Source organism: Poecile atricapillus, chromosome 21, assembly GCF_030490865.1.
Source record: "Poecile atricapillus isolate bPoeAtr1 chromosome 21, bPoeAtr1.hap1, whole genome shotgun sequence".
NCBI classification, from domain to species: Eukaryota; Metazoa; Chordata; class Aves; order Passeriformes; family Paridae; genus Poecile; species Poecile atricapillus.
The window spans coordinates 7,054,491-7,077,942 of NC_081269.1; the positions used below are offsets into that span (position 1 = coordinate 7,054,491).

Genomic DNA, 23,452 nt, shown 5'->3' on the forward strand with positions numbered 1-23,452 from the left:
ACTTGTGGCATGTGAGCAGTCCCTCCCTTCTGCTTCATTTTGTCTCTCCATGAAAAGTGGTTATCCAGAAAATAGCACCCCCTCCTTCCTGCTTGTACAGACATGGTTCTTTGGACTGGAATAGCAGCTGCACTGGCTGTCTCTTGATGTGCAGCTCTTTGAACCACAGAGCCAATGCTTGTGAACCCTCTGTCTTCCCTGAAAGGCCCAGAGTGGATGGAGAGAGCTGAAGATGGGCTGTGCAGGTACAGCTGCAGCTCTGGTCTCTGGCTGATCCACATGATGATGCTCTGTCCTGGGAGCATGGAGTTGGGAGCAGCAGTTCTGTCCATGCTGAAGCATCCACCTGGACAGGAGGGAGATTGGAGAAGGAAGAGCTACACCTTGGCCAACCTGTTTGTCACAGCACTGTTTTCTCCTGATGTCTTCCAGAAGTGGATTCAAGAAGAAAGGACGAGGTTCCCCCAAGCCAAGTGTCTGATCTCTCTTTTGCCTCCTGCCAGGTGCAGTTGTAACATCACTTGTGCGAATGTTTCCTTTCCCAGGCTGGTGGAAAAGCCTGGCAGCTTCTGTGGCAGACCTGGTGGCTGCTGAGGAGCTCCTCTGCTCTCACCCAGGGCCAGGTGCCTTGCAGAGGCATGGAATTGCTTCCTGGCTTAAGCCAAGCCTTACTAGGCAGCTCCAGGATGCTGGGCTGTGAGTTGAGCTGACAGTGGATGCACTCAGTGGTAATTTGCTCTTGGTGTTGTGTGATGTTTGTTGCTTGATCCCATAATGCCTCCAGGGACCGGGCTGCTGGGCTGCTCAGGTGTCTGTGCCCGGGTGGATGGGACCAGGGATTATATTTGGGAAGATGCAAAGATACTGTGTCACACTACAAATGGGGTTCATGTTAAAAGCTGGTTTATTTTATACACCTGGTGACTTGCACTGTGTCTTCCAGGTATGAGTGTGTGGAAGCTCAGGACAAAGGTCACTGTTTCATTTTAAGGATGTGGAGCTCATTTGCTGTATTCAAAACAAGACCTGAAGCTCAGTGTGTTGCTGGGTTTTCTTGCTGGGGTGGTGTGGGAATGCCTTTTTATCTCCTCTGACAGCACAGACTGTGTGATCCTCTATCCCATCAAGACTGTTGAGTTTGATCCCAGTTGGCTTCTGGTGTGCACAGACAATTGGGCTGGGATGTGCCTGGTGTCACTTGGGGTGTGTGGGGAGAACTGGAGCACACCAGCTACAGACAGAGCTGTGGCACTCACAGCCCTAGTGGGAACCATGGCTGAAAGCAAAGCCTTTGCTGGGCTTGTAGGGATCTGTTGGAGTGTTCTCTTCTCCCCCTCTAAGCCTGACCTTTCTCCTTGGCATCCTGGCCAGTGACCTGCTTGTCTCCCTTCTCTCTAGCTCACCTCACACGTGCCCATCATACCACACAGTGTCTGACTTCTCTGTCTCATCTCTCCTTGTGCAGCCACACCAACAGAGCCAGAATCAGTGGTGAAGAAGTACCTAGAAGAGCTGAAGAGTGCTCCTGCTGATGAGGTAAGAGGACAGTGAATTAACTCCAGCTTGCCCAGTTCACTGGGGTGCCAAGGAAACCACAGCAGTGCCCAAGGACCGTCCTTCCTTGGGTGTCTGCTGTGGTACATGGTGCTGCTTGCAGTGGCATTGTTGATGTGAGGTGGGGAGTCCTCAGCACTGCCTGAAGTTCACATGTGACAACACATGACTTGTCCTCATCAGAGGACCGTGATGAAGGCACAGTGTGGATTGAATAGCTCATCCTGGCAGTGCCTCCCCGTTTCTTTTGGAGGAAGGAGTTTGGTTTTGGTCTCAGTGCTGAGAGGTCAAAACTAGAGATCAAACCCTGCACTGGAGCTCCTTTGCAGAGAAGCAGGATGTAAGCATGCTCTTCTCTCTGACTGATGACAGCTCTCCACCTCCTGGACAACGCAGGAAGTGGAGTGGAGCATAACCAGCCAGATTAGGAAACTTGTCTCTGTGTCCTTAAATCTCAATTAAAGCGGCAGGCAAATGTTCCTGAAGCATCTCCTTGATGGCTTCCTTGGTGTGTCAGTCCTCAGGAACAGCCTGTGCTCACACCACACGATGGTTTCTCCTCTAGGACTGCATGATCTGCATGGAGAAGCTGTCCTCCCCCTCGGGCTACAGCGACTCGTGCCAGTCCAGCACCATCAGGCCAGAGGCCGTCGGTCGCCTGAGGAACTGCCAGCACTCCTTCCACATGCTCTGCATGCTGGCCATGTACTCCAATGGGAACAAGGTACTGAGCTGGCCTATCCTCACCAGGCCCCTGTGTGTAGGTGGCTGGGCTGTGGAGCTCTGATGTGGCTTCTCTCCCGTGGCAGGATGGCAGTTTGCAGTGTCCCTCCTGTAAAACCATCTACGGAGAGAAAACCGGCACCCAGCCCAAAGGGAAGATGGAGATCTCCACTTTCCCCCAGTCCCTCCCAGGACACAAGGACTGTGGGACGATCCGGATTGTGTATCACATCAGCAGGGGCATCCAGGTGAGTGCCCAGCATGCTGCCAGACAGCACAGGCTGGGAGAGCCTCCCAGAAAATTCCTGGAATTCAGTGCAGCACCTTCTGGCAGCCCTTTGCTGAGCAGCCTGTGGTGCCTGGAGCCAGCAGCTGCTCTGGCTGTTCTTCAATGTGTGAGGGTCTCCTCCATCAGAGAGATTTTCCTGAGCAGCTCCAGCTGTTCACCTGCAGTAAAGTCTGATTCTTCCTGAAACAAGGAGGAGACTGCACATGATCACAAGGTGGGAAACATCCCACAGTGTGGCTTCACACCCAAGGTTAGTTTCAGTGGTGGGAGTGAACTTTCAAAGGTTTGAGCTGTGTGCCCTTTTTCAAGTGTTACCAGACCACATGGAAAAAGCTGTTTTGTGGTTTGGGGCTGTCTCCCACCAGAATTTAGGCAGAGTATCCTGGCATGAGATTGCATTTGGAGGATCTGTAATACTCACATAAGAACAAGTCAGACACCTTGTTCTCACCAGCAATACCTTTCTGCCTCTCCATGGAAGAGCAGGTTTGGGATGGGCCTATGTCAGATCCTGCTGCTGAGGGATTGTCCAATTCATATGACAAATCTGTCTCATCTCTTGCAGGGCCCGGAGCACCCCAACCCTGGGATGCCATACACAGCCAGAGGCTTTCCTCGCTATTGTTACCTGCCAGATAATGAGAAGGGCAGAAAGGTGAGGTATCACACCCTCATGAACATCACCCTTCTTAACTTGTCAAGCTCCTGGTGAGCTGCATGCATGGCAGTCTCCTAGCTGCTGCTCCTAGCTTTGTTTTTCCTTTTCCCCTCTAGGTCCTGGAGCTCCTGAAGGTGGCCTGGAAGAGACGCCTGATTTTCACCGTGGGCACCTCCAACACCACAGGCGAGAGCAACACGGTGGTGTGGAACGAGATCCACCACAAGACTGAGATGGACTCAAACCTGAGTGGCCATGGCTACCCTGACCCCAACTACCTGGACAATGTGCTGGCAGAGCTGGCTGCTCAGGGTGTCACCGAGGACTGCCTGGGCCAGTGAGCCTCAGGGGCCACCTAGTGCACTTATTCCTGATGCCTTAAGTTGCCATGTCTGACCACCCGTCACACTGAGCAATAACAGTTCCGTGGGAGCCCTGCCCGCTCTTCACATTTTTATGGGGGGGTGGGGGGGAGGGAAGGATATTTTTGTAGAAGCTGTGCTTGTGTCTCTGGGTGGGATTGGTGGCTGCAGCCAGGAGCAGCTGGGATGGGACTGAGGTGACAGATGTCCTGGGGGAAGGCAGGACCTTCCTTTGGTAATGCCTGAGGACAGGATGGGAGAGGAGTGCCTTGCTTCTAATAAACCACGTGGAAGTCAAGCAGGGTCCTCCTTTTGGGACACATCAGCTCCCTGTCTGAGGCACTTCTTGCCTCCCTCCTGCCGTGTATCTCTGCTCGGTTCAAATAAACTCTTCATTCTCACAGCAAGACCCTGCTCTGCCTTCCTGCTGCCTTGGGGCTTGGGGTGGCTCTCTGGGGAACCAGCCTGCTCTGTGGAGCCACAAACAATCCAGCCAGCCAGGAGGGAGGAGGGGGAGCTCAGCTCTGCTGCAGGAACACACATCTCAGTGGTCCCAAGGGTCATGGTTCCAGTCTGTCAGTGCTTTGGCCACTGGAGTTTGGTGGTCTGTGGCCATGGTGCCAGCAGAGGTGACGTATCAGTGTCCACCCTGTGGGCAATTGTATCCCCCTGCTCTTGGCTGTGGGCTGCCAGCCCCACTCCTCCCATCCCAAAGATGAGAGGCAGAACCTGTCCCTGTCTCCTCTCAGGTGAAATGGCAGCAATTCAGTGAAGCCTGTGCAGGGAGGAGCTGCTGTGCTTTGTGCTGCTGCTGCTGCAGGGCTGCTGGTGCCACCAGCTGGTGACAGTCACCTCCCAGCAGCAGTGGTGGCCAGCCCAGCTGCTAGCAGCGATGCTCTGGCTGTGAGCTGTTCCTGCTGCAGGTGCTGGCACCTTGCAAATGGGATATTGTCCTGGTGGCCTTGTGTACATTGTCCCCAGGCTGCTTGTCACATGGGAGCTGTTATCTTTTGAAGAGCTCTTCCCTTCCCTGTAGCCAGCACATCCAGCTGCACATTAAATCCATCCAATCCATCCCTTTGGCACTGGTGCCATCTGCCATTTCACCTCCTTCCTGAGAAATCTGGGATGGGGCTGAGCTTTGTGGCACCGCTACCTCAACCTCCTCCTGGACCAGCTGAGGGGTACTTTGCTTCCCATTGTGCCAATATAGAAACTAAAGGTTTTTCTGAGCCATTGAGGGGTGGATCTTTCCCTGGTGTGTGTCTGCAGGCTCTGAGGGGAGCCCCTTCAAACATCCAGTGAACTCTGGGCATGCTGCAGGAATGGCAGCTCCTCGGGAGCTGCAGTGACGTGTCTGTGTTGCTAATCTCTACACAAATGTGCTCTGTCTGCTCCTCTCCCACCCTGGTTGCAAAAGGGAGAGGTCTTGAGTTCAAACTTCAGCTTTGTGTCCCTGGCTCATGTTATCCCAGCAATCAAAGCAGTGAATTGAAGCGAAAATTGAAGCAGCTCTGCACAGAGCAAGAATTTCCTGCTGAGCCTGGCCCAAGGCATCTCCAGCAGCTGCTGCTGGGTGTGAATCAGCTGGAGCCTCCCTGCATCTGGGCTGGTCCAGGGCAGGGGCACTGGGCTGTGGTGAGCCAGCCGAGCTCAGCAGCTCATCCCTGACTGCAGTTTTTGGGCATGAGGCATCTCCTAAAATCCTTGTCCTCTCCATGGTGGACCTAAGGTGGCCTAGTCCCTGTGGCAGGGGGATACAAGGGGTGGAAAGGAGCAGAGCCAGGTGCTCAGGCACGGTGCTATAGGGATTTTCACCCTTTGAAAGGTGGGATGAAAGCACAACCATGGTGCCTCTCAGAGCCAGGAGGGGACAGAGCCCCAAATAAACGCTTATGATGCTCTCAGGCACATCTGACCAAAAGCCTTGTGTGCTCTCAGCTGGAGGCCTAGGGAGAGGACGGGGGGTGTCTCTCCCAGCCCCTGTGGTGATGGCTCATCTGCCACAGGGTGGTTATTATTAGCCCAGCCTTGACCCCGCAGCTATGCTGGGTACCGGCAGCTGAAACTGTGACTCACTGTCCCCCTGCGTCACCCCCCTGCGTCACCCACCCTGCCCTCACCTTGCTGCTGGCACCTCGCCGGGCGGGGAGCACCGGGAAGGGGTCTGGGGGAACTGGGGAGGTCCCTGAGCCGAGTGTTGCTGGATAGGTGTGGGGGATAAGGAGGAGGAGGGACGGAGGCTGCAGCTGCGCCAGTTTTTCCCCTCTGCAGCTGGACGGTGTAATCTTTGAATGCCCCATTTCCATTTAATCTGAAGGCGCGGTCCGGCCCCTTGGGAAGGGGGGGGGAAATCTCCTCCCACGCAGGAGTGGGCAGCAGCCGCTCCCCTTGGCAAACACGGGAGAAGGAGCGCTCCCAGCCCTGCGCGGGGGGAGCGGCGGTGAGGGGCTCCCGCTCCAGGGCGACATCCCTGCCCCCATCCCCAGGGCTTGGAAGGGGTACGAGAGATGGGGAAATGTCAGCGTGGGGTGGCCCCAGAGCTGAAAATGCTTCCGTGCTCCTGGTGCTGGGTGGGAGCGTTCACCTGAATGCCGGGATTTGGGTTAATTCGGGTGTGATGCTCCGCAGCGCTTCCCTGCCCGCGGGGCAGGGCTGGCTGCACCCGAACCAGTCGGGCACGGGCTCACCCCTGGCTCCGGGGGCCTGGTGGGCACAAGGAATCCGCAGGGAGTTGGGTCTTGGTGGGGCGAGTGGGGTCCAGGACGATTTGCCCGGCTGTCCCCATAGCGCCAACAAAGACTGAGCCCTGCCAACCCATCCTGGAACACGGCCCCGGTGCCTCTTCTGCCTCAGTTTCCCCTTTCACATGACTGTCTTGTGCCTTGACTCCTCGCAGGTGCCTCGGGGGTCCTGCAGGGCGGTGCCCAGCGGGTTTGGGACCAGCGGGTGACTCGGGATGCTCAGTGTCCCCTCTGCCCGCGGGGTCTGGCCGGGCCGGCAGAGCCGGTGCAGGAATGCGGGGCTGGGAGGGTCCGGCTCCAGGACAGGCGGTCCCGGCTGCGGGGGCACTGGGGACAGTTCGTCCCCTCGGCAGTGGGACGGGGTGAGCTGAGCAGGGCTGCACATCCAGCACCACCGGGACGACGCCATGGAGCTGCCGTGGGTGCTGCTGGCGCTGGCTGGGATGGGCGCAGCCGCGGACCTGGGTGACTCCCTTGGGGACAGGGCAGAGTGGGACCGGGATCTGGAGGGGTTGCGAGGAATTTGTGCCAGGGAGGGGTTAATGGGGCTGGGCACGGCCGGGGGGTCCCCACAGGAGTGCTGTCCCCCTCATGCTGGCACCTTGTGCCACCCCCCTGTGCCAGCACTGGTGTGGGTGCGGGCTGGGGTCAGGCGCTTGCTGAGCCGTGCAGAACCGGCGGGTCCCGTGGCTCAATCCCCCAGCCCGGCTGCCCTACGTGCCCCACCTGCCTCCCACGGCACTGCTGGGCAAGGTCACTGCCACCACCTTCGCTCTGGAGAGGCCCCGCTGCGTCTTCGACGGCCACGCCGATGCCTCGGACGCCGTTTGGCTGGCGGTGGCCTTTGCCAACGGTGAGCGCTCGCTGCTCCTGCCCGTCCCCCCTGTGGCAGGGGACACTGGGGACCCTCACCCGCCACCTGTGCCGTGCAGCATCAGCCGCCTTCAGAAACCCCCTGTCCCGGGCTGACGTGCCCCGGTACAAGCAGCTGCCCACTGCCCGCTCCTACATGACCCTGGAGACGGCAGCGGCCGCTTATTCCTGCTCGGCACCGAGCCCGCCCGTCCTGCGGGTCGGGGCTGACACGGCGTGCAGGGACCAGGGTAGACAGGACCCCTGCAATGGGCCCCTGCCCTCTCCGGGACCCTACAGGTAAGGCCAGGAGCCCCAAAGCCCAGCCGGCCTTGCTCGTCCCCCCGGTGTCACCCCCGTTCCCGTGGCAGGGTGAAGTTCCTGCTGATGGGCTGCCGCGGCCCCAAAGCGGAGACGCGGTGGTCCGAGCCCATCCTCCTGCGCAGAGGTACCTGTGGCACTGCCACCCCCCCGCGGGTCCCCTGAACCTGCCTGGTTGGGGTGCTGGCACATGACATGTGCCATCACCCCAAAACCTGCGGGGAGAAGTGATTCCCCCATCCATCGCACCGCCCCTGATCCCTCCGTGCTCCCCCAATCCCTCATCCCGCCTCCTTCCAGCCTCCAGCCCCGGCGCCATCGACCCTGCGCCCACTCGCCGTGGCAGTGCCGTGGTGGTCATCGCCTCCATCCTGGCCAGCCTGGGGGCCGTGCTGACCACCGCCGTGCTGGGAGCCCTGGGGTACGGGAGGCTGGTGGGGGGACACTCGGCAACCCCATCAGCAAAGAAATGGAGATCTTTTTTAACATTGAAAAAGGCTTTTTATTCTTAAATCGGGGGTTTCCCGTAGTTTGCAGGACAAAGGGTCTCTTGGGGGCGGCTGGTGCAGAGCACCGCAGACCCCACTTGACGCCTCTGCTTCTGTCTCCCTGCAGTGCCAAGGTGTGGGGCTCCCTGTGCCGCCAGGATTTGGGGACCGACGCCTTCATCCGCAGATCCTACCGGACCCACCACATCCCCCCGGCCCTGCCCCAGCCGCTGCCCCCCGGCTGCGGGTGTAGCCCCCCCGGGCTGTGCCGCTCTGCCCCCCAGCCGTGCCAGAGAGTCACGGAACAGTTCGGGTTGGAAGGGGCTGTACAGACTCGTTTCAACCCGGGCAGGGACACCCTCCACTAGACATGAACTGTCCTGTCAAGTAAAATCTCATTTTACGTCTGCGACTGTCTCCGCCTGGTGTTCGGCCATGCAGGGTGGGACTGTGAAGTTGGGGACCTCAAAAACCACTTGAAGCCCTGGTTTGGTGCCACTTGATGCCGGTGTGGGGGGCATTTGCTGCCACTGGTGGGGTCTGTGGGGGGCATCACCACGGGATATCCCGTTCCCACCGCCCGGGTGAGGGTGGCACCCATCCATGCCGCAAACGCAGCGGTTCTCAGCACGCTTCGCCGGCGGGCGCTCAAACAAAACAAAACAAAATGCTCCCGGGGAAACGAGCCCAACCTGTTTGCCACGGGGCTGCGGCCGCTGCAGGAATGTGGGCGGTTGGTGACCACAGGCGGGTCCCACGGGGACGCGGAGCCTCAGCGCCCGCATTGCCTCCCTCGGCACCCAGGCGCCCGCACCATGCTCCCGCTGCTCCTCCTGCTCCTGCCCGCCGCCCACGGCATAGGTGAGTTCAGCCATGGGATGGTCTCGCCATTCCCCTTAGCACTGCGGGGATCCTGCCCGCCAGGATCCCGCTGAGCCTGGAGGTGTGGGGCGGCTGATGTCCCTCCCCTATTCTGGATCCTGTTCTGGGTGTCGCTCTGGCGTCGTTGATGTTGGTTGACTGGCACAGTGTGGGTTTCTCTGGAGGTCCTCACTGGAGTCCACCAGGACCCCCCTGAACCCGGAGGTGAAGGGCAGCTGATGCCCTCCGCTGTTCTGGGCGCCACCCTCAGTGTCCCTCGTGTCACCCACCCGGGTGCTCCCCCCCGCCTGGGACCATGGAGCGTCTTTGCTTCCCCTTTTAATGAAACGCGTGTCTGAGCCCAGACCGGGGGATGGGAGATCCCAGGCTTCAGCCGCCTCCTGTCGCTGTCCCCACCACGAGCCCCGGCACCGCGGCCGCCGGTCAGAGCCTCCGTTCCGGGGCTGCAGCGGGGGATCCACACCCTCCACCGCACCCCCTCGGCTTCTCACCGCAGCCCAGCTGCAGTACAGGCCAGTCCTGACCCAGGACCCCCGGCTGGAGGGGCAGATCACCGCCTCCACCTTCGTGCTGGACCAGCCCCGCTGCGTATTCCAGGACTATGGCAACGCCGACATCTGGCTGGTGGTGGCCTTGAACCAGGGTAGGTGGGAGCAGCCCAGGGCAGGGGGCTTGCAGGGGTCCCTGTACCTCCACCAAGTCCCTCCTCACCCCCATCCCCATCCCTGCAGCCGTATCCACCTTCAACACCAGCGCGGTGCCGGGGACTTCCGAGACCGCATTCCAGAGCTTCCCTGACCCGGTCCGTGCCTACATGACCCTCAATGCCACCCTGGGCCATTACCCGTGCCCCAAACCCGACGGGGAGATCACGGTGCTGCGCGTGGGCAGCGAGACGAGCTGCGCCCAGGATGTTTCGAGACCCACGTGCAATGGTCCCCTGCCCGGCCCCGGGCCGTACCGGTGAGGCTGCCCGTGGGGACCGCCCCTCTCGAGGGCTGCCGCAGCCCCCCGGCTCACGGCACCCTGGCCAACCTCCTTTCCCATCTCAGGGTGAAGTTCCTCGCCCTGGAGGGCTCTGTGCCCGTGGCTGAGACAGCCTGGTCGGCGCCAATTATGCTGAGGACAGGTACCGCTGCCGGGGGTGCTCGTCCTGCCCCCGCACCCGGCCCGCAGCCGTCGAGGGGGGATATGGGGTGGTCCCAGGGGTCTAAATGCTGAGCAACAGGGGTTTGGGGTGAGGGCTCCTGTGAGCAGCTGGGAAAACTGAGGTAGGGATCTGCCGCGGGTCTCACTCATGTACAGCGTGTGGTGGCACATTTTGCTGGCACACACGAGCCCACCGCCACCCACCCGGAGCCCCTGAGCCTCTCCGGGGTGTGTATCCCTGCATCCTGCTCCCTCTCCTCCTGCTCTCTCCCCAGCCAAGTCACCCAGCAGCGTCTCCACGACGGGCAGCGGGCACAGCGCCGGCATGATCGCCATCACCACCATCCTCTCCATCCTCTTCGCCATCCTCCTGGCCGCGCTGGTGGCCATGCTCGTCTTCTGGAGGTGAGTGCCACCGCCGAGTCCCACCCAGCGTGCTGGGACCAGAGGGTGACGCCGTCATCCCTCGGTGCCCACCCTCACCCCTGAGCCCTCCTTCCCTCCCCAGCTCGGACTCGTGCGGCGACAGCAGCACCTTCAGCAAGCCGGAGTCGGTGACGGTGCGGCGGTACAACACCCACCACGTGTATGACCAGCCGGCCGCCCGGCTCTGAGCCCCCGCCGCCCCTCCCAGGCTCCCCCCGTGCGGGGGGAGATGTGACCAGCACCGTTCCGTCCCTGCGGGTGGCACCGTTCCACCGCCGTGGGGACACGGCTGAGCCGCCACCCGGCACGGGGGCGATGGAACAGGACATTAAAGGCTTTTCCGCATGCTTTGTGCCCGGCCTGTGCCTCCCGTTCGTGACTCCTCGATGCCGCCCGCAGCCTCCTGCAAAGCCCCGTGGTCCCCTGAACCCCCACTCTGAGCCCCATCGCTGGCTGGGAGACAGCTCCTGGCCCGGGCAGGGTGCGCCCGGGGATGCTCTGGGGTGGGAGGGGTTGTCACACCCAGCTGGGGCATCGGTGTGACCACTTGGGTGGGGAAAAGTCCCCTGGGTTCGGGGCAGAGAGGGGAGCCTGGGCACTGAAATGCCCCGTGAGGTGGTGGGGAGATGTTTCTCCAACCCCTTTTATCCTACAAAAACTCTTCCTGACCAAGCCCAGAGGAGGGGCTCCCACACCCCGAAATGATCCAATCTGCCCCGGGTGCAGCTCGGGTTCCTCTGAGAGCCGTGGGACCCCAAGAGGGGACCGGCACCCCAGGGTGTCTGATCCTGCACCGGGGATGTCCCTGATCCCGATCTGGGGGATCTGGGGGCTGATCCTGCACCGGGGGTGTCCCTGAGCCCGGTCTGGGGGATGTGGGGGCTGATCCTGCACCGGGGGTGTCCCTGAGCCCGGTCTGGGGGATCTGGGGGCTGATCCTGCACTGGTGAGGATTGGGGGGAAGGGGAAGCTGATCCTGTACCAGCGGCTGGAAGGAACCGGATCCATCATTCCCGATCCCAGAGAGGGGCGTGGGTCTCTGGTGCCGATATCTGGGCTGTGGGTGCCCTGATCCCGCAGCCCGGGTAGGATGAGACCCCTCTGGTGCCCCATCCCGCCGTGGGCGGAGCCAGGGCAGGTGTGTGTGTACCTATATACATCAAATACAAATATTAAAAACCCCATTTTCCCCCGCAGGCGCCACGCCAAGGGCAGCATCGCTTTGACGCCCCAGCCCGGTCACAGCGCCCTTACGAGGTGTCCTTGTGCCTCCTGGGAGGGGTTTTAGCAACCTGCATCCCCCCCGCTGCCGGAGCCGCCTCCGTGGAGCCCGGCCAAGGGAAATCAAGCAAATCCAGCGATTAACTCCTGCCGAGATCAGCGTGGGAGCAGCGGAGGGATGGTTCCATCCGGCAAACGCGGCTCCTCTCCGCCCGACCCCCCGTGCCCCGAAATAAAACCTCTGCTTCCCCCGCAAAGGGTTTCGAGGGCTGGAGGGGGATTGTCACCTGCCACGCGTGCCTTGCTGGAGGTGGCACATGTGGCCCCGACCGCTTGTGGGGCTGGGGCTGGCGCACGGGGAGGCTCGTGGGATGGTGGTGGGGACAGCGCCTTGTCCCCTTGCTGTCCCCCTGTGCGGGGGAGGCAGAGGGGCAGCGCTGTGGGAACAGAGCGCTGTGTTCCCAGCGTGTCCCTGCGGTGTCCCCGCGGGGAAAATGCCAAGGACCGTCTTGGCCGGCACAGGCTGAGCCCCAGCTTTGGGTGCCGGCCGTGTCCTCCAGCCCAGGTGGGTCTCGCCATGGTGGGGGGGTTCACCGACCCTCCGCTGGTGTTTAGGGCACCAAGCACCCAGAAATGCCACCTGCCCTCGGGTGCGCTGCAGCCGGGAGGTGCGGTACTTTCGAAACAACCAAAAAAATCGGTTAAAAATCAATGAAACGGTGGAGGATTGGGGTGCAGAGCAGCGCTGCCGATGCTGCAGCCGCCCAGGTTCGGGGGTCGCGGAGGGATCCGGTGTGGGTTTGGTTCGGGCTGGGGCTGCAGCGCCCTGGAGCCGTGGGCGGTGCCGGGGACTGGAGGGCACTGAGGGGACCGAGGGGACCGAGGGGACAAAGGGGACAAAGGGGACAAAGGGGACAGAGGGGACAGAGGGGGACAGAGGGGACCCCGCGGGGGGACCCCGGCAGCGCGGGGACCCGGCCCCGCCCACCCCGCTCAGACCCCGCCCACCACGCTCAGGCCACGCCCCTTAAGCTACAGCCGATAGCATTATCCAATGAGCGCGGGCTATGCCCCGCCCCTTGCCCCGCCCCCGCGCGCTGATTGGCGGCCGCCGGCGCCGGCCCGCACATGGGCGCTGTGCTCGGAGCCGCGGGTTCGAGGCCGCGCTCGGCGCCGTTTGGTTCCGCTCGGCTCCGCTCGGCTCCGCTGCCCGCCCGCCATGGCCCGGCGCAGCGCCCTCTCCATCCGCATCGTGGAGGGCAGGAACCTGCCCGCCAAGGACATGTGAGTGCCCCCACGGGGGCCGGGAGAGGTTCGGGGCGGGGGCATCCCGGGAGCGCTGCGGGGTGTCCCCCCAACAGGTCCCTGATGGGGACACCGCCCTCAGGGTGGCCTTAGAGCGTCCTCCCTGCTTTGGGAGCTTGCCCAGAATGGTTTGGGGACCCCCCAGCAGTGTATGTGATTTAGGGGCTCACGCCCAGGTGGCTTTAGGATCCGCTTTTGGGGTACCACCCTTTGGGGTGTTCCCTCCAGGATGGCTTTGGAGTCTCCCTGCATTGAGGATTCCCCCCAGGGTGGTTTTAGGGTCCCCCTCGGCAGTGTGCTTCCTCTGGGGTTCCCTTCAGGGTGGATTTGGGGTACCCCTCAGCAGTGCATCTACTTCGGGGGTTCCCCATAGGGTGGCTTTGGAATCCCCCTTGCTTTGGGAGTTCCCCCACTGTGGCTTTGGGATCCCCTTGCTCTGGGGAGGAGCTGGGGGTTTCCTTCAGGACATTTTTGTGTGTCCCCAGCAGTTCTTAGCGCTTTGGGGGCTCCCTCAGGACTGCTGTGATTCCTCCCCTTCCCTGATTTTGGGGACACCCCACGGGATGGGGTTGAGGTTTCCCCCCGTGTTGTGGGATGCCCCCAGCAGTGTTTTGGGTACCCCAAGCAGTGCTCTCACTTTGGGGGCTGCCATGGGGCTGTCCCCACCACAGAGGGACCCTCGCAGGGACCCCCGGGCGCGCAGCAGGACCCGGCACCTCCATCCCCAAAGGAGCGGGGGCTTCCCCCGTGCCGTGTCCCCAATCCCCGCTCCATTCCCAGCCCCGGCTCCATCCCACCTGCCTGAGGACCGGGGGGCAGCCCTGGCTCGGGATTTCCCTCCCAGAAAATGCCGGTGTTCCCCTCATGGCTCTGATCGCGATGGGGCGGGATGTGGGGACAGCGCCGGGGTATCCCCAGCCGCCACCAAGGCAGCGGGAAGCTGCTGAGGAGCGCTCGGCAGCCGGAAAACCAGCAAAAATCCCTGCAGCCGTCATGGAAAAAGAGGATAAACAAGGAAAGAAACATGACTTTTTTTTTTTTCTCTCCTTTTTTTTTTTTTTTTTTTTTCTTTTTTTAAATCCCCTATGTCAGGACCTGATTTTTAAATCCCTTGGCACAACTCCCTGCCGGAGCTTGACCCAGCACGGGCGGGCTCTGGCTTTCGGGAGCCTCTGGATTTTGGGAGAGCTGGGAAGCTGCTGTAGCACAGCTCCTGGAGCGGAGCTTTCCGGACCGGTGGCTTTGGGACGTGGCGCTGGGCTGGGACAGCGGGGAGGGAAACCCGAGCGCGACCTTGGCCGTGTGTGGCCCCGGCCCCCTCGGGGGATCCGGTTCCCTGGCCTGGCACGGCTTTTGGGATCGCTGCTTTCCTCCGGGGAGTTCCCTCTGCGGGGTGTCCCCGCTGCATGGGCAGCTCAGACCCAGCCGGGGGTGATGGAGCACCCCAAAATCCCCTGGGGAACCTCCAGACCCCACAGGATTTGGCACAGGGAGTAACGGGAGCCCCCCTCAGCTGAGGCTGCCAAATCTTCCTCTGGTCTTTATGCCAGGAAAGCAAGGGAAAGGGTCTGCCTGTTGTTTTGGAATGGCTTTTAATTTTTAAATTTGCTTTGTTTAGTATTGATTTTTATTTTTTAATGTGACATTTAATTTATTTGAATTTTTTTTATTTATTTATTTTATTGGATTTTTAATGTTATGATAATAAATTACTCCCATAATCTTTAATTTATTCTAATGCTATTCTAATCCTTATCTAATTCTATTCTATTTTTATTCCAGTATTTTCACTTTTAAACTTTGTATTTCATTATTTATTTAAAAATATTTTTTCTTTCATTTTTGCCCCTTTCCCTTTTTTATTTCTTCATTTATTATTTCGTCTTTTATTTTATTTTTCTTTTGTGTTGTAATTCTAGTCTTAGCTTTTTATTATTTTTCTCTTTCTTCAGTTATTTTTTTTATTCCCTTTTGCTTTTAAATTTATTTTATTTTTAATACTATCCTTTTTTCTTTTTTTAATTCCATTTTTCTCCAATTTATCATTCTATTATTTCTTTCCTTTCTAGCTCTATTGTTTCTTTCCTTTCTAGCTCTATTTTTTCTTTCCTTTTCTGATCTATTTTTCTTTCCTTTTCAGTTCGATTTTTTCCTTTTCTGATCCATTTTTTCTTTCCTTTTCAGTTCGATTTTTTATTTAAATTTTTATTTATTTTCCCACCACCCCCCTTAGGGCAGAGCAGCACCGCTGCCTACACCAGTTAATTTTTAATTCCAGCCCTCCGCCTCTCCTTCGCTGCCTGAGGGATGGCTGCGGGTTCCTTCCCCCTTCCCCCAGTCCTGCCTGGGCTCATTTCCTCTTCTCAAAGCCCGTCCTTCCCCTTTTCCAGCGTGCCAGGGAGGGTGCCCGAGCCAGCCCCGCACGGCCACAAATCCCTTGGCGACATCCCGGGACAGGGATGCGGTGTCCCCAGCGGAGCAGGGATTTCTCGGGCACCTCCCGCAGCCGCCCAGGGTGTTTTTTTTACCCATCCTCTGAATCCCTGGGAAAAAAAAAAAGCGATGCTTGCGTGGCTTCCCGGCATCCAGGAGACGCGGCTGTGCTGGATGTCCCCACGCTGGGGACAAGGGTTTGTGGCTGCCACCCGAGGCAGCCGCGCGTTGCCGGGCGCAGCTGGAGCGGGCAGCTGTTCCCTCTCCGCCTGCCCGCTCCCGGCATCCCCGATGGTTTGCACAAGGCAGGAAATGTCAGCGTTTTAATGGCACTTCACCCGCGGCTCTCCTTAAAAATCCTCTGGTTGAAATGGGAGCAGGAGCCGGAGAGCAGCTCTTGGCAACCTGCTGCATTCCCAGCCCCGCGGGGAAGTGCCTGGGAACGGGGGTGGTGTTGTGGTACCCGGGATGCACAGCCCAGAGAAATCCCTGCGGCCGTGTTTAGCAGGGCAGGGAGCTCCCCAAACCCTTTCAGTCCCCTCCAGCCCCTTTTGAATCCCCAAAAACCCCTTTCAGTCCTCTCCAACCTCTTCTGAATCCCCCAAAACCCCTTTCAGTCACCCTCAAGACCCTTTCAGTCCTCTCCAACCTCTTCTCAAACCCCCCAAACCTTTTTCAGTCACACTCAATACCCTTTCAGTTCCCTCCAACCCCTTCAGTCCCTCCAACAACCCTTTAGATTCCCCAAAACTCTTTCAATTCTCCCCAAAACCCTTTCAATCCTCCCTCTGAGCCTCCCTGGATGTGGGATGTGGAAATCCCTCACTGTCTGGGGTCCCCAAGCCCCCAGCTGTGCACCCTCCCTTTCTCAGGACTCTCGTGGCTGGCTGTCAGCACCCCTGGGGTTGCTGTTAATGAGTTCTCCGTGCTCCAAGCTGCTCTGTGCCGGTGGGATGGGAGCCACAACCTTTCCATGACCTTGGCCAGCCCCCAGGTCCTGGCTCCTCTGTCCCTGGCCGGAGTTCTCACTCCTGATCCTGTTTCTGATGGGCCAGGGCAATAAACTGTAAAGTCGTGATTATTTTTTGGCAAGGGTGACTCGGGTTATCCCCAGGGAGGAAGCACGCTCCAAGCATGGTGGTGGCTGCCCTTCCCACCCTCTGCATTCCTGGGGATGTCCCTAGGGGTGTCCCCATCCCTGTGGGGGTGTTGGGGGTCTGGGGACACTCTGGGGCTGCAGGAGGCTGCTGTGGCCTCACTCGTGGTGTGTGACATTGGGCTGCAGGTGCCCAGAGCTGTTTTGGGGAAAGGGTGGATTTTGTTTGCTCCTTGCCTTCCTGTGTGGAAGAGGAAAAGCCACTTCTGGCAGCCAGCGGGACACAGCGGCCGGACACGCTCAGGGAGGAGTGTCCCCGGTCTGGAAGCCAAGCTGGGGTCACCCTGTGCTGGCAGCTGTGGCCAAGTCCCCCCGTGGAGGCCTTTGGCAGCCTCTGAACCTCAGCCTCACCCTCTGGGCTTTGTCTCCACGAGGTCTCCGTTCTGTGGGGGCTGTCAGGGCTGAAGGCTTTGGTCACCCATGGCCACGAGAGTCCTGTGGGCTGGGTGGTGGCCAGGCTGTGGCTGGTGGCACTGACAGAGCTGTCCCTTGTCCTTCCAGCACCGGGAGCAGTGACCCCTACTGCATCGTGAAGATCGATGATGAGGCCATCATCAGGTGAGTGGCCCAGGTCCCTGGCTGGTCCCTGAAACTGCTGGAACCCCAAACCTTGCTCCTGGCAGGTGTCTCCATCTGCTGCAGGCACGTTATTGATATGATTCTTGTTAAGATCATTATTTATTATTCATTATTATTCCCTACTTTGGTGCTCCTGCAGACACAGAAGTGTCTAACAGCTCATGGCCCCCTTCCCCTATACCCCCCCCCGTGTCTGGCCAGCCCAGAGCCACAGGACAAGGACAGGGACGGAGACTCATCCCTGCCCCACCTGAGGGCTCCAAACTCTGGGTGCTGCCCCCAGGGCTGGGGATTACCCCAGAGAGGGAGCCCTGTCCCCCCCTGTCACCAGTGCCACCTGCCCCACAGGACTGCCACGGTGTGGAAGACGCTGTCCCCGTTCTGGGGGGAGGAATACGAGGTGCAGCTCCAGCCTGGTTTCCACAGCATCTCCATCTACGTCATGGACGAGGATGCGCTCAGGTCTGGGCACTCGGCTGGGGGCTCCCTGCAGGCTCAGCCCTGGTGTTGACCCCAGAGAATCCACAGCTGGCCACGCTGCCCTGGGCTTTGGGACACAGCTGGGTGAAGGGATCTCTGGGGATATTGTCCAGAGGGTGGCTGATGTGCTCCGTGGGGATGGACGCACCGTGGTGGCCCCAAGCCAGGCTCCCCCAAAGTGGGGGCTGTCCTACCTGGGCACCAATCCCATGCCATGTCCTGCTTCCCACCTGTGTTTTCCAGCCGTGATGACATTATTGGGAAGGTCTGCATCACCCGGGACATGCTGGCAGAGCACCCCAAGGGTAGGGGAAAGAGTGGCTGGGGGGTCCCAGGAGGGACCCATCTCCCACCCCTTGGACCCTGAGGGGTTCCCCAATGACCTCTTAGTGAGGATCCCCCCTTTTCCCACAGGATACAGCGGCTGGATGAGCCTCAGCGAGGTGGACCCTGATGAGGAGGTGCAGGGGGAGATCCACCTGCGGGTGGAGGTCCTGGGCAGCCAAGGCAGCCGGCGGCTGCGCTGCTCCGTGCTGGAGGCCAGGTGAGAGGGGACACGAGGGGCTGTGTGTGCAGCTGGGACATAGGTGGTGAATCTGAGCTGCTCCATGACTCAGTTTCCCTGGTGTATCCGGTCCTTTGGGTGCAGTTCATCCTCCTCATCACCCAGCACGGGCTGGGGGTGCTGCTGGGGCAGGCTCTACCTCATCTGCGGGTCTTTGGGGCATATGTCTTGAGATCCCCTGAGAGGGGAGTGGGTGCCATGGGTGCCTGTAGGTATTTTGGGAGGTTGCTGGTACATTCCCCCTCTTCTTGGCAGGGATTTGGCCAGGAAGGACCGGAATGGTGCCTCTGACCCCTTTGTCCGCCTGCGCTACAATGGGAAAACACAGGAGAGCACCGTGAGTGCGGCTTCAGCCATCCCCAACCTGCCAAGGGTGCAGGTGGAATCAATCCACGGAGATCCCTGTTCCCCAGCATCCCCAGCAAGAGAGGACGGAGCTGTTGCCTTTGCAGGTGGTTAAGAAATCCTGTTACCCGCGCTGGAACGAGACCTTCGAGTTCGAGCTGGCCGAGCCCGCCGGGGAGAAGCTCTGTGTGGAGGTGTGGGACTGGGACCTCGTCGGCAGGAACGACTTCCTGGGCAAGGTGAGCCCCAAAGCCTTTCAGTGCTGCTGGGTCCTGCCCTGCTGCACACCCAGGCCTCTCCTGCCTTCCCCTCCCAGGTGGTGTTCAGCATCCAGGGGCTGGAAGTGGCCGGGCAGGAGGAGGGGTGGTTCAGGCTGTGGCCGGACAAGTCCAAGCCGACAGAGGATGAGTGAGTTTTGGCACAGGGTGTTGGGGTGTGCTGGGGGTGGTCCCAGTGCCCTCAGGGGGGTTTGCCTGGGAAGCCTCAGCACTTTGGAGGGGTAGCCTGGGGTGTTGGGCCACCTCCTGCTTGGTGAAGTATCCATCTATCCGTCATCCATCCATCCATCCATCCATCCATCCATCCATCCATCCATCCATCCATCCATCCATCCATCATCCATCCATCCATCATCCATCCATCCATCCATCCATCCATCCATCCATCCATCCATCCTCCACCCACCCACCCACCCCGTGCTCCTGCAGGCGCCGAGGCAGTCTGGGCTCGCTGCAGCTGCAGGTGAAGCTTCGGGACGAGACCGTGCTTCCCTCCCACTGCTACCAGCCCCTGGTGCAGCTCCTGTGCCAGGAGGTGAAGTTGGGGCGCCAGGTGAGGGCTCCATGCCCAGCCCTGCTGGAGCAGCCACATTTCCCAGCTCTGTGCCGTGGTGTCTGCCTGCCTCGGGCTGCCACGTTGTGGTGCCTCTTCCCTCCAGGATGGCCAAGTGCACCTGGTCACCCTCCTGGACGAAACCACCACGGCCGAGTGCCGGCAGGAGGTCGCCATCAACTTGGTCAAACTCTTCCTGGGCCAGGGGTTGGTCAAGGAGTTCCTGGACCTGCTCTTTGAGCTGGAGCTGGCCAAGCCCTGTAAGGCTGGAGTGGGGAATGGAGCTGGAGGCTTCCTTGTCATCTCCTGGAGCTGCAGAACCTTCAGAGGCTTTTGTGGGGATTTTTTTGGAGTGATGGCTCAGCCATCGCACTGTGGAATCTGTTGGGTTCATCCCAGCAATTCATGGGCTGAGGCTGGTGGAGAAGCAGGTGGTTTGAGGTTAGGAAATGCCCATGGCCAGGGGCGCAGGGCACAGCCTCTGGGAATGGTTGCAGCTGCCCAGGGATGACCTGTGGCCTTCCCCCAGGCCATGGACCCTCTCCTGTTTTGCAGGTGAGCCCAACACTCTGTTCCGGAGCAACTCTCTGGCCTCGAAGTCGATGGAGTCCTTCCTCAAGGTGCCACACTACCCAAAACCTGCTCTTCCCAGGTCCTCCTGGCCCTGGGCCGTTCCCAGGGGAAGAACTGGGAAGCCTGGTGTGCTTGTGCCTCCCCCTGGGGCTGGGAGGCCGGAGAAAATCCACTGGGTGACCCTGGGGGTGTCGGGTGCCAAACCTGTGGCCCATCCCTGTCCCCTGTGTCACCCTCGGCAGGTGACAGGGATGCCATACCTGCACTTTGTCCTGGGCCCCACCATCGCCCGCGTCTTCGAGGAGAAGAAATACGTGGAGCTGGACCCCGGCAAGGTGGAGATCAAAGACGTCGGGTAAGGGACTCGTGGGGATGGCAGGGCAGGGGTGTCCCCACCCAGCAGGGGTGACAGTGACGGTGCCCGCAGGTGCTCGGGGCTGCACCGGGTGCAGACGGAGGGCGAGGTGATCGAGCAGGGCCGGCAGCACCTCCAGTCCTACCTGGGCGAGCTCCTGGACGCCATTGTCAGGTCTGCCCCGGCGTGTCCCCCCCTGGTCCGCGCCGCCTTCCGCCAGCTCTTCCAGCGCGTCGGGGAGCGCTTCCCGCAGCACCAGGTCGGGCTGGGACGGGGGACGGTGTGGGGTCAAACAGGGACATCCCCAGGGAACAGTGGGGTCAAACAGGGACATCCCCAGGGAACAGTGGGGTCAAACAGGGACATCCCCAGGGGACAGTGTGGGGTCAAACAGGGACATCCCCAGGGGACAGTGGGGTCAAACAGGGACATCCCCAGGGGACGGTGTGGGGTCAAACAGGGACATCCCCAGGGGATGGTGTGGGGTCAAACAGAGACATCCCCAGGGGATGGTGTGGGGTCAAACAGGGACATCCCCGGGGAACAGTGTGGGGTCAAACAGGGACATCCCCAGGGGACAGTGGGGTCAAACAGGGACATCCCCAGGGGACAGTGTGGGGTCAAACAGGGACATCCCCAGGGGACAGTATGGGGTCAAACAGGGACATCCCCAGGGAACAGTGGGGTCAAACAGGGACATCCCCAGGGGACGGTGTGGGGTCAAACAGGGACATCCCCAGGGAACAGTGGGGTCAAACAGGGACATCCCCAGGGAACAGAGCTCTCTGGGTGTTCAGTGGGGTCCCCTCTTGAGCAGGAGGGCAGCGAGCCCGAACGTCAGCCCTGGACAGCGCTGCATCGCTGTTTTTGGGGTTGTCCCATGCTGGGAGAGACCCTCACGTGTGTTCCCCACCCCCTCGGTGGTCACAGCACGCCAAATTTGTGGCTGTCACCAGCTTCCTGTGCCTGCGCTTCTTCTCTCCGGCCGTGATGACCCCCAAGCTGTTCCAGCTGCGGGACGCGCACGCAGACGCGCGGACCGGCCGCACTCTGCTGCTGCTGGCCAAGGTGCGACAGGGGACACCTTTGGGGCGCCTGGCTGGCTCTCGCTGGGGACAGCCGGGTCTCCTGGAGGTGACGCTGCCACCCCCGGGGTCCCCAGGCCATCCAGCTGGTCGGGAACATGGAGCCGGCGGCCGGGCGCGCCAAGGAGACGTGGCTGTCACCGCTGCTGCCCGCCCTGCAGCAGGGCACCGCCCGCATGAGGGACTTCATCACCCGCCTGGTGGCCACGGAGGAGGACGAGGGCGAGGAGGAAGGTGAGGGGCGGCCGCTGGGGCCCCCCCCGGCCGTGGTGAAAGAGGGGCTGCTCCTTGTGCACAAGACGCGGGGCAAGGGGCCGCTGCTCGCTGCTGCCGCCGGCAAGAAACTTCATTTCTGCCTCACCGGGGAGTCCCTGGGCTTCGGCAAGAGCCCCGGTGCGGAGGTACGGGCGTGCCCGAGGGGCGGGGGGGCGGCAGCGGGGCGGCACCGACCCCCTTTGTGTGTCCCCTCCATCAGCGTATGGGTGCCATCGCCCTGGGCGACATCCTGGCGGCCGAGAAGGTGGAGGAGAAGAGCTTCGGCAGCTCCCACGTCATGCAGGTGGTCTACACGGCCGCGGGGCAGCAGGAGACAGCCTACCTGCAGTGCAAGGTGGCGACAGCGGGGACACCCCGCGCCGTGTCCCAGCGCGGCCGCTGTCACAGCCCGGGCTCCCTCTGACTGTCCCCAACCCCGCAGTGCGTCAATGAGCTGAACCAGTGGCTGTCGGCCCTGCGCAAGGTGTGCGGCAACAACCCCCGTGTGCTCCGCTCCTACCACCCCGGCGTCTTCCGCGGGGACAAGTGGAGCTGCTGCCACCAGCGGGACAGGACAGGTACGGGGAGGTGTCCCCGGAGCCCCGGGGGGTGCTGGGGGGTCCCCCCGTCCGGTGACACCGCTGTCCCGCAGGGCTGGGATGTGACCGGACCCGGCACGGTGTGACCCTGCAGGACTGGAGTGACCCCCTGGAGCCCGCGGTGGAGGCTCAGCGCCTCTTCCAGCACCTGCAGGGCCTCCGGGGGACCCTCAGGTGAGTCCCTGCCTCCGGGACCCCCCCGCAGCTGCCCTGCGGCCCCTTCCCCTCCCGCCAAGGGCCCTCTCCTGCTCCTCTCCCCAGGGAAAAGTACTGGGAGCTGCTGGAGCCGGAGCACGCCCAGAACGGGCCCCGGGGTGAAGGTAGGTTTGGGGTGGAGGGGGTGGGAGATGTCCCCGGGGCTCACAGGGGGCTGTGGTGGTTTGGGGGTGACCCCAGGGGAGCTGTGGGGTCTCAGTGTCCCTCTCCTCTCCGCAGACGCTCCCCTGCCCGAGGGGCTGTGCCGGCTGCTGGCGGTGCTGGCGGAGCTGGAGCTCTGTCACCGCCGGGCGCAGCCCCCGGAGCCGCCGGTGCCGGCGCTGCTGCAGCTGCAGACGTGAGGGAGCCCAGCTCCTCCCGGGCAATAAAGGCACTTTGTACCCCGCAGCCGCTGCCCTGTGTCTCTTGGGATATCTCTTGGGATGGGGACACTGCCCCCAGCTCTGCTGCTGCTGCCAGTAACGCTGGTGACGTCTCTCATTTCTGCCATTTCTGGTGGCATCGCTGCTGGCTCTGCTGCCGGCCTGGTGAAAGCGCTGGGGAGGAGAGTTGCGGGTTCTCCTGGTGGTGCCACTGGTGGTGGCACTGCTGCCATTGCTTGACGTCCCTGCTCTGCCATTTCTGATGGCCCTGCTGCTGCTGGCGGTTCTGCTGGTGGCAGCGCTGGTGCCGTCCAGCCCTGCTGGTTCTGCTGGTGGCCGATTGCTGGCAGTGGTGGCATCCCTGGAGCCTCTGCTCATGGCTGGTGCTGCTGGTGGCACTGGTGCCGTCACCAATGTCCCCGCTGGTGCCAGCGGGTCACCGCGATGGTGTCTCCAGTGGGGATACCGCTGATGGTGTCGCTGGTGTGTGTTCTCCTCGTGCCACCGCCGTTGGCGGCAGCGGTGGCTGTGGCGTGGGAGCCCCCCGTGTCTCCGCTGCCGCCCCCAGCCCCGCTGTCCCCAGCCCCGCTGTCCTCGGTCCCCCGCTGTCCCCAGCCCCGCTGTCCCCGGTCCCCTGCTGTCCC

At 61.1% G+C, this 23,452-nt stretch overlaps 4 protein-coding genes across 10 annotated transcripts in view; all 4 read left to right on the plus strand.

Moving 5' to 3' along the window:
• The window catches only part of DTX2 (deltex E3 ubiquitin ligase 2), a 34,617-nt gene extending 30,624 nt beyond the window's left edge, over positions 1-3,993 (plus strand). For all 7 annotated transcript variants that reach the window (XM_058854106.1, XM_058854107.1, XM_058854111.1 and 4 more), the window contains 5 exons: positions 1,466-1,536; positions 2,120-2,278; positions 2,364-2,525; positions 3,132-3,221; positions 3,341-3,993. In XM_058854106.1, coding sequence (XP_058710089.1) covers positions 1,466-1,536; positions 2,120-2,278; positions 2,364-2,525; positions 3,132-3,221; positions 3,341-3,565 — 707 coding nt within the window. In that variant the 3' untranslated portion in view covers positions 3,566-3,993. The remainder of the gene's footprint in view (positions 1-1,465; positions 1,537-2,119; positions 2,279-2,363; positions 2,526-3,131; positions 3,222-3,340) is intronic.
• Positions 3,994-6,737: 2,744 nt separating this feature from the next.
• LOC131587174 (uroplakin-3b-like) lies at positions 6,738-8,367 on the plus strand. The gene is made up of 2 exons (XM_058854747.1): positions 6,738-6,795; positions 6,995-8,367. Exons 1-2 carry the CDS (start codon positions 6,738-6,740, stop codon positions 7,297-7,299), a joined length of 363 nt encoding a protein of 120 aa, XP_058710730.1. The 3' UTR covers positions 7,300-8,367.
• A 358-nt stretch (positions 8,368-8,725) lies between these two features.
• Positions 8,726-10,813, plus strand: LOC131586850 (uroplakin-3b-like protein 1). Its single transcript, XM_058854118.1, has 6 exons — positions 8,726-8,852; positions 9,370-9,516; positions 9,605-9,836; positions 9,926-10,002; positions 10,298-10,427; positions 10,531-10,813. Exons 1-6 carry the CDS (start codon positions 8,807-8,809, stop codon positions 10,634-10,636), a joined length of 738 nt encoding a protein of 245 aa, XP_058710101.1. The 5' UTR covers positions 8,726-8,806; the 3' UTR covers positions 10,637-10,813.
• Positions 10,814-12,815: 2,002 nt separating this feature from the next.
• On the plus strand, positions 12,816-23,400 carry LOC131586843 (ras GTPase-activating protein 4-like). Its single transcript, XM_058854099.1, has 20 exons — positions 12,816-12,953; positions 17,065-17,121; positions 17,491-17,604; positions 17,866-17,927; positions 18,037-18,166; positions 18,443-18,524; positions 18,640-18,771; positions 18,849-18,940; positions 19,240-19,363; positions 19,470-19,623; positions 19,919-19,983; positions 20,179-20,291; positions 20,364-20,550; positions 21,222-21,359; positions 21,454-21,777; positions 21,852-21,986; positions 22,074-22,209; positions 22,284-22,404; positions 22,492-22,550; positions 22,666-23,400. Exons 1-20 carry the CDS (start codon positions 12,889-12,891, stop codon positions 22,785-22,787), a joined length of 2,412 nt encoding a protein of 803 aa, XP_058710082.1. The 5' UTR covers positions 12,816-12,888; the 3' UTR covers positions 22,788-23,400.
• The last annotated feature ends 52 nt before the right edge of the window (positions 23,401-23,452 follow it).